Here is a 16911-nt window from a genome sequence, read left to right as displayed (position 1 = left end):
TCAAGTCTTAACAGCCTTTTTTATAGAAATTAGCAAACTGTTTTTAAAATATATTTGGAGAACCAAAGGACCTAGAATAACCATAGCAGTCTTAAAAAAGAACATCAAAGTTGGCAGACTTAATCCTACTTGACATCAAGACTTACTATAAAGCTATAGTAATCAAGAAAGTAAGATATTGGCAGAAGGATGAACAAATAAAGGAACAGAATAGAGTTTCCATAAAGACACTCATGTGTAAGGTCAAATGACTTTTAACAAAGGTAAGAAGCAAATCAGTCAGAAAAGGAAACTCTATTTTAACAAATGCTGTTGGAACAACTGGATATCTATGTAGGGGAAAAAAAAGAATCTCAACCCCTGCCTCACACCATACAAAGAAATCAATTTGAAATGTATCATAAACTTAAAAGCCAAAACCATAAAGCTACTGAAAGAAAGTATAGGAGAATAACTTCATTCTCTAATGAAGAAGAATGAAAATTTATTAGTTTATAGGGATCACAAACAATTTTAAAAATTGATAAATTGGACCCTATCAAATGTAAAATCTTTTGCTCATTAGAAGATACTATTAAAAAATATACAAATTGGCCAGACACAGTGGCTCAGGCCTGTAATCCCAGCACTTTGGGAGGCTGAGGCGGGCAGATCGTGAAACCCCGTCTCTACTAAAAAAATACAAAAATTAGCTGGGCGTAGTGGCATGTGCCTGTAATCCCAGCCACTTGGGAGGGTGAGGCAGGAGAATTGCTTGAACCCAGGAGGCAGAGGTTGCAGTGAGCCAAGATTGTGCCACTTCACTCCAGCCTGGCACCTGGCGACAGAGCAAGACTCTCTTTAAAAAAAAAAAAAAAAAAAGACAAACCACAATCTGAAAGAAAATATTTGCAAAACACGTCTGACAAAGGACAGAACTTATAAAGAATTCCTGCACCTCAACAATAAAAAGACAACCCTTTTTTTTTTAATGAGCGAAAGACTTGAACAGATATTCCATAGAGAAGATACACCAATGGCCAATAAGCACATGAAAATATGCTTGATATCATGAATCATCAGGAAAATGCTGATATGCATACTATATACCACTATATACCCACCAGAGTGGCTAAAATGAAAAAGTTGGATGGCATCACATGTTGGAGAGGATGTGGAGCAACCGGAAACCTCACAGTGTTGTTGGCGGGCCTATAAAATGGTACAGCAACTTTGGAAAACCATTTGGCAGTTTCTTAAAGAAGCAAACATTTATACTATGACCCAGCAATTCTACTCTTAGATATTTATCCAAGAGAAATGAAAACATGTCCTCAAAAAGCTTTGTACAAGAATGTTCATAGCAGTTCAATTCATAATAGCTGGAATAGCCCACATATTTGTTAACAGAATAGATAAACAAAATGTGTTACATTCATACAATAGAATTGTCTCAACACAAAAAGGAATAACATGGATACACACAAGGGTGAATATCAAAAATATTATGAGTAGTAAAAGAAGCCAGATAGAAAGAAGTTTATACTGTTTTTTTCCATTTGTATGAAATTCTAGAATAGGCAAACTAACATACCCATTACCGTAAGTTAATCATCCTAATCATAATCAGATAAGGGGTTGTTTCTAGAAATGAAAATATTGAAGGGAGATGAGGAAACTTTCTGGATTGATAGAAATATTCCACGTTTCATTAGGGGTGTGGGTTACAGGAGTGTACATTTGTCAAATAAATTAAATGGAACTCTTAAGATCTGAGCAGTATATCTCAATTAAAACCAAAAGGAACCAAGAATGTTGAATATGTAAGAGTTTGATTGAAATAGGAAGTGGCTCCCCAGAGATTTACAGTGTGTTTCCTGTGATCTTGAAATATTCATAATAAAATATTTTCTCTTTTTCTTCTCCTTTTTCAGTTCTTTACTTTCTTTGAGGAGTTATGTTCACATTAATATTCATCCTCCCAACCAGCCACACACACACATTCATTCAGCAAATATTTCTTTTGTTCCTGTACTGTGCCATGCTGGATACTGTGGTGGACAAATGATTCCTGCCCTCATGGAACTAACAGTGTAGTGACAGAGACAAACATTAAACAAATAATCACACTACTAAACATAACTACAAATCATTATGTACAATGGAAGAAAAATGTAGGAAGCTGTGGAAGTACAGAGCAGGTGCCTGATCTATTCTGGAGAGTAAGGGATAGTTTCTGTGAGAAAGTGTTACTTGAGTTGGGATCTGAAAATAAGTAGAAGAGAATTCAGTTTCCTGGGAATTGAATAGTAACTCAAAACCACAGCAGCCCAAGAGCTACTGTTGCTGCCACTGCTATTGCCACCCCTGCCCTGTGCTTGGATGTCAATTGTCAGAGTGGGAAAACCTTGGTTATGTGTAAAGTGAAGAGTTGGAAATGAGACTCTCACATTAAGGTAGGCCCCTTGAAGCATTATACCCTTGTGAATGTGTTGTATAAAAAAATAATTAGGCCAGGCATGGTGGCTCATGTCTATAATCATAGCACTTTGGGAGGCCAAGGCAGGTGGATCACCTGAAGTCAGGAGTTCAAGACCAGCCTGGCCAATATGGTGAAACCCCATCTCTACTAAAAACACACACACAAAATTAGCCGGGCATGGTGGCAAATGCCTGTGATCCCAGCTACTTAGGAGGCTGAGGTAGGAGAATCACTTGAACCTGGTAGGCGGAGGTTGCAGAGAGCTGAGATCATACCACTGTACTCCAGCCTGGGCAACAGAGCAAGACTCTGTCTCAAAAAAAAAAAAAAAAAAAAAAAAGTAACTGGCTGCCTGCCAGCACACGGAAAAAGAAAGCTTATAGGTCTCCTTCTGTTGCAGTGGAAGCTGTCGTCTTCCCCGGAAATTCAAAACCTTCAGCCTGTCTATACTTGTGTTAGGTGCATTTGCATTACTTCATAGTTTGAGAAACACCAAGGTGAAATTTTAACATCAAAACTAACCCCAAGGCACCTGGTAGAAGCAAAGCATAAATTTCTGCTTACATTCTCAATTGAGGCCTAACAGCTCTCCTACCAAAAGAGTCCAGTTAAACTTGAACCCCTATGCTGACATTGTAAAAAGAGACCCTAAGTGGCTTTAGATATTAGAGTTATTGGCTGTAACATAGCTATGTTTAAGATTTTCTAAAGACCTAAAAGAAGGAATTAAAAACATCACAACATACTATCTTAAAAGAACAAAGTTGAAAACAAACCACACGGAAATGACGGATTTTCAAAACGAAAGTTATTGGAATTTAAAATTTGGTGGATGGGTTAAATGTCAGATTAGACACATCACTAGAGAGTTAGTGAACTAGAAAATATATGTAAGGAAATTTTCCAAAGTACAACACAGGAAGATGAAAAATCTGAAAGTTTTTAGACGTGGGAGATAGAGAACCACAGTCATCTAACTGAAATTCTCAAAAAGAAAATAGAATTAGGGGAAAAAAAATTTGCAGGACTAATGACTAAATTGCCAAAATGTACTCAAGCATTCTCAGATGACTGTATCACAATGAGTCCCCAAATAGATAAATGAAAATAATTCTACAACTAGGCGTATCATAGTGAAACTATAGAATACAAAGGTAGAACCCTCAGAAAGCAACCACATGAGAGGTTACATTATCGACAAAGGATTCACTACTAGATTTCTCCCCAGAAACAATATAACAGTTTCTTTATAAAGGAAAAAATATCCTTTTAAAAACAAGGCCAAGTACAGTGGCTCACACCTGAAATCCCAACACTTTGAGAGGCCAAAGTGGAAGGATTGCGTGAGCCCAGGAGTTCAAGACCATCCCGAGCAACATAGTGAGATCTCATCTCTACTAAAAACTAAAAAAGGAAGAAAGAAAGGGGTGGGGGAGGGGAGGGGAGAAGTGGCATGTGCCTGTAGTCACAGCTACTTGGGAGGCTGACGTGGGAGGATTGATTGAATCCAGAAGTTCAAGGCTGCAGTGAGCTGTGATCACACCACTACACTCTAGGCTGGGCAACACAGCAAGACCCTGTCTCAAAAATAAATAAAACAGCTGATTACATTCAATGTTACCAGTGTATGTGAAAAAGCTTTAAGAATTTTCTTTATGAAAAAAGACGGTTGAATAGTATACCAAAAGAAACTAGGTAAACTGTCAAAAGGAGAAATAAAGACCCTTTCTCACAGAGACAGAGAAAGGTGACAGTAAGTTTCATCCTAAAAGAATACTACTAATAACTAGTATTTATTGAGTATTTACTTTGTGCCAGTCATTATTCTAAGTGTTTTGCAAATATTAGCTAGTTTATTATTCAAAACATTCTTGTTGAGGAAACTAAACCTCAGAGAGATTTAAAAAAAAAACTCCCGAGGGTTACATGGCGTGTAAGTGGCCAAGCTGGGACAGGGATACTGTCCTGTCTCCTAACTACTAAGATTTAACTACTGGAGGTTACAATTTGGGAGTTAAGGAATTAAAACTAGATGCAAAGAGTGAGATGGAAGGAGGAATGAGCTGAAGCCAAAACAACAAGAGTGTACAAGCATTAATCAGGTAAAGAGAATGAAGTGTATGCCCGGCAGGGTTTTCAGCATATGTAAAGGCCCTGAGGCTGGAGGTTGCAAGGCCTGAAAGTTGGCATTGTGGCTAGAGTGCAGAGAACAATGCTGGAATGAAGTCAGGCAGGCCAGCTCATGCAGGACCATGTTTAACAAACCAGTAGATCCATTTTAGAAATGTTTACCGGGCCAGGCGTGGTGGCTCACGCCTGTAATCCCAACACTTTGGGATGCCGAGGCGGGTAGATCACAAGTTCAGGAGTTCCAAGACCAGCCTGGCCAAGATGGTGAAACCCTGTCTCTACTAAAAATACAAAAATTAGTCCAGCGTGGTGGTGGGTGCCTATAATCCCGGCTACTGGAGAGGCTGAGGCCGGAGAATTGCTTGACCTGGGCGGCGGAGGTGGCAGTGAGTTGGGATTGCGTCACTGCACTCCAGCCTGAGAGACAGAGCAACACTCTGTTTCAAAAAGAAAAGAAAAGAAAAGAAATGTGTACCCATTTATGTTTACTTCTTCATAGGGAACTAGAGTTATGAAAGCAGCAAATAGGAATTCTTGCGTTGTTTCTCCCCCAAAAAGTAATTTATCCTTTTGGATTTGTTTAGATTTCAAATCCTTTCCTTGAAAATCTAATGTCAGCTCAAGTATCTGACTCCATTACACCTCTGAAGGTTAGTTAGTAAAATGGAACAGAAGAGAAGAAAAAGTCTGAGAAAGAAACAGAAAAGTGCTATGTGATCAGTTAAACCTTAGACACGCCCTCGATCAGTCACAACTGCTCCAGCTATTTTAGAAATTAAAATGTATAAAGTTGTTGAGATGGGCCATGCTGTGGTTGGATTGTAAAACTTAAGTATATTTTATGCCATTACATAGTCTTATTGACTTTACATAGGACTTTTAAAATGTTGTAAATAAAAGCTCCAAAGCCATTTGACCTTGAAAAGATTTTATCACTCCCTTACGCAAACAAGATAGGTCTCTTTACACCTGATAGTTTCAGATGCCAATTCTTTAATTCTTATGAAAATGATCTTTGTTAGAATGAATACTGATATGGTTGGGTCCTTTCATCTTCAGTTTATTTTGCAGAGTGTAGTTATCTTACAACCATTGGCCACTCAGGAAGGATTCTTCTCGACTAGAGTTTTGTTATACAGAAACTCCTAATCCTCTAATCTTACACTGATACAAGTGCTTTGCATAAAGTGGGTGTAGTGCTCAAAAGAATTTATTTATAGCCTGCCAGATAGGCTTTGTGTTGATTTTTTTCAAAGACCTTCTTCCACATTGTTAAATAACTCGAGTAGCCAGCAGTGGACCCTGTAGTGTGCTTCAGCGTGCGTGCCATAACGTCTCCCTGGCTGGGGAGTGGGCTGCAGAAACATCTGTAGGCTGACCTTCAAAGAAAGACTTTTCATGTTGCTTATATGAGCCAGGAGAGAGAATTTGTTTTCCCGATGTGCCTACCTACATTTCTTTCTTTTTTTTCCTTTTTCTGAGATAGAATCTTGGTCTGTCACCCAGGCTGGAATGCAGTGGCATGACCTCGGCTCACTGCAACCACTGCCTCCCAGGTTCAAGCAATTCTCCTGCCTCGGCCTCCCGAGTAGCTGGGACTACAGGCACCCACCACCACACCTGGCTACTTTTTGTATTTTTAATAGAGACTGGGTTTCACCATGTTGACCAGGCTGGTGTTGAACTCCTGACCTCAGGTGATCCACCCGCCTCAGCCTCCCAAAGTGCTGGGATTGCAGGTGCGAACCACCATGTCCAGCCCAAAATTTCTTTTTTAAAAACAAAACTATAATGTGTAGTAAATCATAGTCGTAATAGCAAATTCTTAAAGTGTCATTACAAACATCACCAAGATGTAATCAGATGTTTTGTTTACCTCTAAGGGTTTTTTTTTTTTTTTCTTTATAAAAAAATTTAAAACTCATTATGGAAAACTTGGAAGAAAGGGGAAACTATCACCCGTTGTCATCCTGCCTCACACGTCAATGTTTCTTTCACATCCCAGGCTGCATAGCCTGGTCACCTTGTCAGCTGCTCCAGGCATGCAGCATTCCAAAATATCCTCATGGCTTATTATAATTCGAGTTTGACAGTTTCCTACGGTGTTATACACACACTTAATGGCTCCAAACCTCCCTACATATTATAATAATGTATGAAGTATTTTAAAAATAAATAGATGCTTGGCTTTGCCTCTGACCTACTGAATCAGAATCTCTGGATTTAGGGCCCATCCATCTTTATGGAACAAAAGAAAACTCCCAGTGTTCTGATTTACAGTAAATTTGGGAATCACTGCCTTCCACAGCAGATTGGGTTTTTGAGAGAGAGGGTAACAATTCACATCCCTCTGGGTAGTCTAAGGCAGTTTGGATGTTGGGCAAACTGTTGGATGCCTGGAATTTAAAAAAAAAAAAGCCTATTTGATACCAGGCATATCCCTTTGGGACTCATCCTGCCACATTCCTATAGACAGGAATCTCCAGTCTCTTTTTTTAGGAGGCTCCAGAAATGCATACTACTAGATTACCGTTTGCTTTCGGAGTTGACATTCCTTGGCTTTATAACATTTGCCAAGTTTGACTCAAAGGGGTCTTAATTATTATCCTGTAGTTTTCAGATGTGTCTCATCTCATTAAGATGATGGAGCTCTGTGAGTCCACCTGAACCTGAGATAATGCTCATGTGACAGGAAGTTAGAGGCACCTTGTCTTAAGAATAAAGGGACCTTATTCTCATATAATAGTAAATTGATCCTACTCTGGAACCTTCATTCTCAAATGCAGAGCTTTAACTTTTATAATATGGTCCTCTGATCCCTAACTTTTTTGCCTTTCGTTGCTTTGGCCTTAATGCATCCATCCACCCAACCTAACAGTTGCATTCCTTGTTAGGTCTTTGATTATTGTTTCATTTTTAGATGATCCCTCACCTTTGTCTCCTAAACTCATTCAGCTTATACATCTGTGGCACTGAAAAGTCTTTTTCCTCCAGATGTTACCCTGCCTAACTGCTTTGACCTAATAACAGAATGAGAAATAACAGCTACTATTTTGAGAGCCATCTGTATTCATAACCCTATGCTGGACATTTTAGAAATATTACCTCTGGTTTTAAGAGCAACTCTGGAGGATAGATGATTCCTAATGTGATTTTACAAAAAAGGAAACCAAGGCAGAAAAAGGTTAAATTGTCTTTCCCAAGGTTCTCCAGCTAGACTTGAGATTCAAATACAGGGTTATGTGACTTTATTTGTGAATGTGGTACCCTTTGGATTCTCTTCTGGGATCACTTTCCATACTCACAGTCAGATATATACCACCAGTGTTTTTGACTTACACACAACCAATGTTTTTGGCATTTGGTGCTAAGTAAATTGTTTTTTTCCTGAAAGCAACCGAAATGTGCAGGAGTTGTTCTACAGTGTCCCAGTTCTGCCAGTTTTAACAAGAACTCTGATGCTTAGAGCAGTGCATCGACCTTGGATGCACACTGAAATCACCCGAGAAGGAAGTTTTTCAAACTGCTGCTGCCTAAGTCCACTTCCAGAAACCGATTTAGTTGTTCCTGGATGATACACTCTGAGCACTGAGGGTTTAAAAATCCCTCTAGGTAATTGGAGTGTGTGGCCAAATTTGATAACCACTGACCGAGAGAAACGTTTCCGGACTAGGGATAAGCCAGAGTCACCTGGCATGCTAGATGTGACTCTTAGTTGAAAACCGTTAGTTTTAGATAGAGGGCACAAGGGAATAATTTTACTTTCTCTGTTAATCTATCAGATTGCTCTCTGCAATCTGTCTTTTTGGCAAAGGACCTGTACTTTTACTCTTTCAGGCCACGTTTTGCTCTTTAGTAGGGCCCTCATTAGCTCACCTTGAACTAGAAAAGACTAGATGTTGTTGAGACTTTAGGCCAGCTTGCCAAAGACAAGCCAAATCTCTGGACTTATTAAAAGTTCGAAAATCTGAACCCTGAAGTTCTCTTGATTTCTGAAACCTGTTTAGTCCGGAAAAATTTAGAGGAAAAAAAGTAATCAGTTTAGGGAAAAGTTGAAAAGGTGCATATCATCATCTTCTTAGCCAGAATGCAGATTCCATACCAGCTCTATCCTAACTTTCTAGGAAACCGTATTTTCATTTCACAACTTAGGAATGCCTATGATGCCTGAGTGTCTTTGAAAAAAGTGTTTCTGGTTTTTCCTTAGGATTCAGGTTTCCCTGATTGAAAACAGCCCTGGCTTTGAATTTGTTAGAGGTTCGCAACTTTTCAGTTTGTAAGTTTTTGTTAAGACCCTGTTAAGTTTTTTTGTTTATTACTTCAGAGGTGATCAAGAAACTTCTTGAAAGAGCAAATTCTACCTAATGACATGAGACCTCCGTGGAGAAATTTACTAAGATACACCCCGATTCTCCACTGCCCTAACACACAACACCGAGTCGCTAATGCCCACGTTCAGCACCAGAGGACGTTGAAGCATCATGCGACACTGCCTCAGTAAAGCTGTCAGCATAACTTTATCAAACAAGTTATATAACAACAGTGAAGCCACTGGTACAGGATAATATTCAGAATGTGACATTTTAAGTAAAATATACTTGTTATGTTGTTGAACAAAAGAAAAAGGAAAGAATCAAAGCAACCCAAGGGCCTAGAAGCTAGTGGATTATCTCTGATATCTGTGAGTAATCCTACTTGAGCCGCCACTGGCAGATTGTAGGATGGCCCAGGAATCCATTCCTAGGGTTGTTCTGAGCTCTTTGGGAAATGGTCCTAACTGGATTTTTGCAGTGAACCTGGTTCAATACAGATTGCCTCAGGATGTTAACTGAAAATTTAGGCTTGCTCTGGACTCCCAGAAAACATTCAAAGAATCTGGTTGTTACACACGTGACTTCATTTTAAGCATGAAAGGAATAGGTTTGGGGAAGTAAATCGCTGAGTCGAAGCTTCAGAGATGTCCTTCCACATGAATCAGGGATCATTCAGGATCCAGGAATCTGTTTGTTTGCCTTAAGGTCTTCTGAATTGAAGCAAAGAGAGGGGAGGGGTAGGCCTGTAGGTGAATGACTTGGTGCCCAGTGGAAGTCCAGTTTCCTGAACCAGAGATTGGTCAGCAATCACAAGCTGGCTTAAAATATTTCTGGAGATGTCTGCTGACCTCTGTAGGGTGAATTGTTTTCAAGAATTTGCATCAGAATACTTCAAAGAGAAACAAAACATGGAATAGATGAAGCAAATGTGTCAAAAATCTTTATAACTGTTTAACCTAGTTTGAGTATATGGAAATACATTATTTTCTCTCCTTTTGTCTATGTTAAAAATATTCTGACTACATTTTTAAGTAAGTTAAAATAGGGAACCATAAAATGATACCTAAGTACCTTCACATTGCTCTGTATGTCCGCCTCTATATTTGGATGTAGGGCCAAGCCTATTCATTGAGTGTAGGTCCGCTTTGCGTAAAATGTTCTCCCATGATGCAAGTTCAGCTTCCTTTTTCAGTCCTTTACAATGAAATGAAAACTTAATAGCTCTCATGATCCAAGAGTACAAAATTTCTCTTTATAATTTTTATAAATCTTTACAGCTGTCTCACCTTCAGCTAAATCAGTGCCAATTCTAGAACCTCATCTCTGTGGAGTGTCCAACTCATTCAACTTGGTTTTCCTAGAACTAGAAACCCTCTTTCATCCTCATATCTCATTGATTTTGGGAATATTTAATTAGATTACATAGCTGCAAGTGCAGTCGTTCCAGTGAGGAGCAGACAACGAGTCTTGTTAAGCACGCAACTCAACTGATTGGAACAGAAATACATGGGGAGCACTGCAGTATGGGCTGCTAGCCACGAGCCAGAGGCAGGAGTCACTGTGTTTCCCATGGGAAGCTGAGACCGTTCCAGGATGCCTGCTACATGCACTAAGTAGAGGTCAGTTAAGAGGCCTTCAGCTTTAGGGTTTTTGGGGGGTATCTCTTGCTTTAGATGCTACAACCTCCAAGTTGCTCATTGGACCTGGGAATTTCTTTTGAGTTTTAGTGGCATGAACATAATGCTTTGACTACCAAGATTCTAGGATTTTATTACACTCCAGAACCATATCGCCACTGCACTGCAGCCTGAGTGACAAAGCAAGATTCTATCTCAAAAAAAAAAAAAAAAATCTAAGTGGAAGAAGATAGACATAAAAGGTCAATATTGTATGCTTTCATTTATATGAAATATCCAGAATAGGCAAATCCATAGAGACAGATAATGGAGGTCAGGGGCAAGGGAAGGGGGAATGGAGAAAGAGTGTTTAGGGTATGCTGTTTCTTCTTGGGGTGGTGAAAATACTCTGGAATTAGATAGTGGTGATGGTTTCATAACTAAATTGGTCCAAGCGTGGTGACTCACACCTGTAATCGCAGGACTTTGGAAGGCTGAGGTGGGTGGATCATTTGAGGTCAGGAGTTTGAGACCAGCCTGGCCAACATGGTGAAACCCTGTCTCTGCTAAAAAAAAAACACAAAAAAATTAGCCCAGCGTGGTGGCATGCACCAGTAGTCACAGCTGCTCAGGAGGCTGAGGCAGGAGAATTGCTTAAACTCGGGAGGCAGAGGTGGCAGTGAACCAAGATCACACTACTACACTCCAGCCTGGGCAACAGAGCAAGACTCTGTCTCAAAAAAAAAAAAAAAAAGAAAGAAAGAAAACCCTACTTAATTGTATACTTTTTAAAAGTGGATTTTATGGTAGGTAAATTATATCTTAATTTTCAAAAAACTCACTATTACGGTCCTCATACCCACTAGAATGGTTAAAAGAAAAAAAGTAAGTAAATAAAACAACAGGCGTTGGTGAGGATGTAGAGAAATTTGGAAATCTCATTCGTTATTAATGCAGTTATAAAATGATGCAGTCACTTTAGAAAGTGATTCGGGAGTTCCTCAGATGTTAAATATAGGTATCATGTAATTCAGGAATTTTACACCTTAGGTATTTACCCAAGAGAAATGAAAACATACATGGAAAAATACTTGTAAATGAAAGTTCATAGCAGCTTCATTTATAATAACCAAAAGCTGGAAACAACAGAATACTACACAGCAATAAACAAGAAGGAACTGGCTGGGCGCGGTGGCTCAAGCCTGTAATCCCAGCACTTTGGGAGGCTGAGGCGGGTGGATCACGAGGTCAAGAGATCGAGACCATCCTGGTCAACATGGTGAAACCCCGTCTCTACTAAAAATACTAAAAATTAGCTGTGCATGGTGGTGCGTGCCTGTAATCCCAGCTACTCAGGAGGCTGAGGCAGGAGAATTGCCTGAACCCAGGAGGCGGAGGTTGCGGTGAGCCGAGATCGCGCCATTGCACTCCAGCCTGGGTAACAAGAGTAAAACTCCGTCTCAAAAAAAGAAGGAACTACTAGGCCAGGCATGGTGGCTTGTACCTGTAGTCCCATCTACTCAGGAGGCCAAGGTGAAAGGATCGCTTGAGCCCAGGAGTTGAAGACCGCAGTGAGCTATGATCATGCCACTGCATACTGCATACCAGCCTGGGTGACAGTGCAAGACCTTCTCTCAAAAAAAAAGGAACTACTAGTTCATGGAACCAACATGAATTAACCCCAAAAACATCATGCTAAGTGGAAGCCAGAAACCAAAGACTATGTGTTGCATGATTCCATTTATATGAAGTTTCTAGAAAAGGCAAAACTATAGACAGAAAGCTGACCTGGGGCTGCCTGAGGTTGGGGGTGGGAGTGGCAACTGGTGACAGACTGGCATGAGGAAATGTTTCGTGGTGATGGGAAATGTTCTAAAACTGGACTGTGGCGATTGGTTGCACAACTGTTTAAATTTACTAAGAATCCTTGAATTGTTCACTTAAAATGTGTGCATTTATGATATGTAAATTATACCTCAAAAATCTGTTTTTTAAAAATCAGTCAATCTAGAACTCTGGATATATTTGGATTAGAAAAACAAAAAAAAAACAAAAAAAAAACCAAAATCTTTCTCCCCATTTTAGACTCGTCCTCCCACTGACTTGAGCTTTAACTTTGATGCCAACAAACAACAAAGACAGCTTATCGCAGAACTGGAAAACAAAAACAGGTAAGAACACAGAGGCTGAGCCCACTCTAAAGTCCAGGATTATCACCTGCATGTCTGATTCTCATTTTCCTGGGATACTCAGTGGCTTTTGACCCCCAAGGAAGATCTAGCCTCAGTGAACCTAGGCTAGCCCAAGTCCAGTGAATGTCCTGGGCATTAATTTGTGTCTCTCTGCATGCTGTTAATTCTGATAGTCCAAAGCCCTGCTCACCTGCCCTCAGGGGACTGCTTTTCCCAGGGCCTCCTCCCACCCATCTGTGTGACCCTCTCTCACAATTGCATTTTCCACTCTGCTTCACAGCAGGATTTTGCTGTATTTAGTCATCTTGTCCTGACCCGTTATGCTATGTAGGACCGTCTGGTCTCTCGTTTAAAAAAAAGTGGGGGTGGGGGCAGGTGCAGTGGCTCATACCTGTAATCCCAGCACTTTAGGAAGCCAAGACAGACGGATCACTTGCGGTCAGGAGTTCGAGACCAACCTGGCCAATATAGTGAAACTCCGTCTCTACTAAAAATACAGAAAAGTAGCCAGGCCTGTAATTAGTGGCATGCGCCTGTAATCTCAGCTACTCAGGAAGCTGAGGCAGGAGATCGCTTGAATCTGGGAGCTGAGGGTTGCAGTGAGCCGAGGTTGTGCTATTGCACTCCAGCCTGGGCAATGGGAGTAAAACTCTGTCTAAAAATTATTTTTCAAAAAGCCACTTAAAGGCACAGAAAGCAGACAGCACACCATTATTTACTGAAAGGTGGAAGCCAGGACAAGGAGACCTGACCTAAGGCAACAGGCATGGGTAGAGGCAACACAGCTGTCTATGAGGGCATCGGGAACAGGAGAAGGGAGGGGCAGGGAAGCATTAAGGTAAGTCGGCGCAGGACCTGCTTTAGGAGGTTGCAAGGAGTTCCCTTTTACTCCTCGCTGAGTGAAACAGAAAAAGTATTCTGGCTGTAATTTTCCTTTCATGGAGATTTTTCAGCTCCTTGAGGAGAGTATTTTTATGACTTTCTCCACCACAAAGGATTGCTTTGTTAAGGAAATGTCAGGTGAAGTAGTATTGAGAAGGTGTCCATTTCACATCTTGGCCATTTGGAAGCAATCAGAACAAGAGTGGCAGAGGAGGCACTGCTCGAGTTGAAAACTTGTAACGGGGAAAGAGAGAGCATGGATGAGAAGCACTGTGCAGCCCCTTTCCGTTCACCCGTCCTCTCTAGAGAGATCCTGCAGGAGATCCAGCGTCTCCGCCTGGAACACGAGCAGGCCTCCCAGCCCACCCCTGAGAAGGCGCAGCAGAACCCCACACTGCTGGCAGAGCTGCGGCTGCTGAGGTGAGTAGGGATACACTACCACTTCCCACACGTAATCTCTACAGTGGGACCTTAGGAAACCAAAGGCAGAATCTGTTCAGTATAAACAGTCCTGGTGAGAGCAAACCGCTGAAGAGTTTCCCCATGCTGTTTCTGCTTCAGATGTCTGGGTTCCATTAGAAATCACTCTAGGAATGTCAGCTATTATCACAGAACTTGGTAAATACCAGCCTCCCAGCTTCGAGACCAGCCGGGCAGTGTTTATACTTCTGTGATTGCTCTAAGAAGACCACTGTGCTGCAGTCCCTCTTCTTATCTTGCTAATTTGTCTGACTTTAGAGACACTTGTCGGGAATAACACTTTGCCTTTCCTGTGAGTACATTCTCCTGACACTTCACAGTCAGTGCAGGGCTCTGCTGAAGGAGAAGGATGCTTCCTATGCACACCTCTGAGACATGAAACCCTGGCACCAAGACTTCTACACAAAGTTTCTCAAGAATCAGGAAACTGACATAGGATGAGGATGGGAATAGAGAGCAGCGTCAGCACCCTGCTTGATGCTGTCTTGGAGGGAATGGGGAAGTCTTCTCGGAAGTGATTTGATCCATTATTAGGGTCTTATTTCCTATGAGCCTTAGAAAGAGGTGTGTGTGTGTGTGTGTGTGTGTGTGTGTGTGCGCGCGCACACACACACACACGCGCACACACATGTGCTCTTCAGTAAGTTATTATGGAAACTACGTGTAGTGACTTGATTCTTACCAGATCTCTAGATTTTCCAATAGTGGGTTCTTTCTGTTGAGGTTGATAAATTTTAATTTTCTATCATCTGGGAATTTGGATAGCCTCATGTTTCTTTTCCCAGAGAATGGAGATTATTGTTTTCTGTAGATATCCTACTGTTTAGAGTCAATAAAAATTGTCATAGTAGAATCATAAAGAATTTAAACTGTGCAGATAAAAAAATCATTAGATATATAGAAATTCTCATTCTTGTAAAAACTTATTTGAGTTTCTCAAGATATTAGGCTGAGATTTTGGTGGTTCTGTGGTTCACTGCTGCACGTCTAGGGTATTAGCACAGCTGGTGTACTAAGGAGGATGGGAGCACAGATGCTGCTGACTTGGGCAGAGTGTAAGTCTAGGCTCTTGGCATAAGATGCACCTGTTGTCTAGTGCCTGGTTTTATATCTAGACAAGCAAAAAGGCCTGTCATCCTGAGTCTAACTGTTGCTGAAACTGGGATTGCTAAAAGTGCTCAGTTAAGCTGGAAGGATCTGAAAAATTTCTTAGCTGTAGTAGCAGGGCTGAGTCCAGGGATGTCTCATAGGATAGCAAGAAGTGAGCATGTAATCTGAGACTAAGGAGGATCTGAAGGTTGAGAAATCAGAAAGTGTTTAACTTCAAAAGCAGTTTCTCCATCGTTGAAGAAAAGAGGGACTGTTGTAAAGTATGCTGGAACAGTTGTTTATGCCTGTGTGCAAAGCATATTGGCCTTCTACCTCACACTAATTACAGAAGCCAACACCCAATGGATTAGGCATGAATACAGAACTTTAAATCTTCTAGGAAAAACGTAGGAGAATTTCTTCAGGATTTTGGAATAGAAAGTAATTTCTTAGAATTACCGTGAAAGAAGAAGTTGGTAAATTCACATTTCCATTAATATTAAGAACTTTTGCTTATCAAAAGACACATAAAGGGCAGGATTCACTTGTAGGTATCTGACATCCATCTGGTTTTGATCAGTATGTATGAGGCCAGGGACTGCCAGTACCCAGCTAGTATAATAAAACAAGGTAGAGAACGTCACCCATAGGGTGAGTGGTTATGAGTCTTGACCACCAGGGTTGTCTTTTCTTCCTTTATCACTATTTTTAATGGTATGTTGCTTACAGTAAAGTGTATGGCAAATGTGTGTGACAGATGTATAAGATAGGAGGCGTAATAGTCAAATGAATACTTAGGAGGCCACATCCTATTTGAGAACTCCTATTTAACTAAAACAATGTCATCCATAGACGTGCCCCTCCGTTACCCCATTTCCTCGTCTCTTCCTTCCCCGCTGAGTGACCCTCTATCCAGAATTTGGCTTATCCTTACCTTGTTTTTAAAACAATATTATTGCATTGTCATTATCCTATATAATAAACTGTTTAGTTTTGCTTTTTGTTTTCTAAACTTAATAGAAATATGATACTAATATGGTGGGGGTAGTCTCAGAGGACTTCCCTCTCCACCCTCGACCCCCAACCATATTAGGATCCTTTCATATTGTTGCATGAAGCTATAGCTCATTCATTTTCACCTTACACTGTAATTGTTTAGTCACACACAGTACAGATAAAGAATATTGCATCCAGGCTTAGGAGTTCAGGGGAGGAAGTCTTCTTAGAACATTGAGTAGATCCTTCTTCTCGAGGGTCTACTGCACTGAAAATTTAAGGTGTATGAAGACTAGAAGACAATGAGGCCATCCTAAAAACTTATAATCTAGCTTTGGAACAAAACATAAAATAATTTGGTAGTTAAATAATATTGTGCCATGTCAACAAACAGTATGCATAAAAAATCTGTAGGGAAATATATATAATATAATGTGTATATATATACACAAGATATTTTACATATTTAATACCTATGTTATATAATATATTATATAATATATGTTACATATTGTGTAATATATTACAAAGATATAGATATAATACCTATATTATATAATATATAGCTATTATCTAATATTATATCTAGTACCTGTATTTTATAATATTATCCATTATACCTACATTATATAATATTATATCTATATCTTTGTGGCTCTAATTTTCCTCTGGAAGCATTTGGACCCATGGAGGTGATAGAAGTTGAGCTAGACGATGAAAGGTAGATAATGATTTGGATGGAGTATAGGATA

General features: G+C 40.2%; 1 protein-coding gene across 37 annotated transcripts in view; it reads left to right on the top strand.

Moving 5' to 3' along the window:
• Nucleotides 1–16911, top strand: part of DTNB (dystrobrevin beta) — a 318860-nt gene that overhangs the window by 249497 nt on the left and 52452 nt on the right. For all 37 annotated transcript variants that reach the window (XM_074395059.1, XM_074395056.1, XM_074395051.1 and 34 more), the window contains 2 exons: nucleotides 12606–12691; nucleotides 13901–14014. In XM_074395059.1, the coding sequence (XP_074251160.1) occupies nucleotides 12606–12691; nucleotides 13901–14014 (200 nt within the window). The remainder of the gene's footprint in view (nucleotides 1–12605; nucleotides 12692–13900; nucleotides 14015–16911) is intronic.

Source organism: Saimiri boliviensis, chromosome 1, assembly GCF_048565385.1.
Source record: "Saimiri boliviensis isolate mSaiBol1 chromosome 1, mSaiBol1.pri, whole genome shotgun sequence".
Lineage (NCBI taxonomy): Eukaryota > Metazoa > Chordata > Mammalia > Primates > Cebidae > Saimiri > Saimiri boliviensis.
This window is presented reverse-complemented; position numbering and strand designations above follow the sequence as displayed.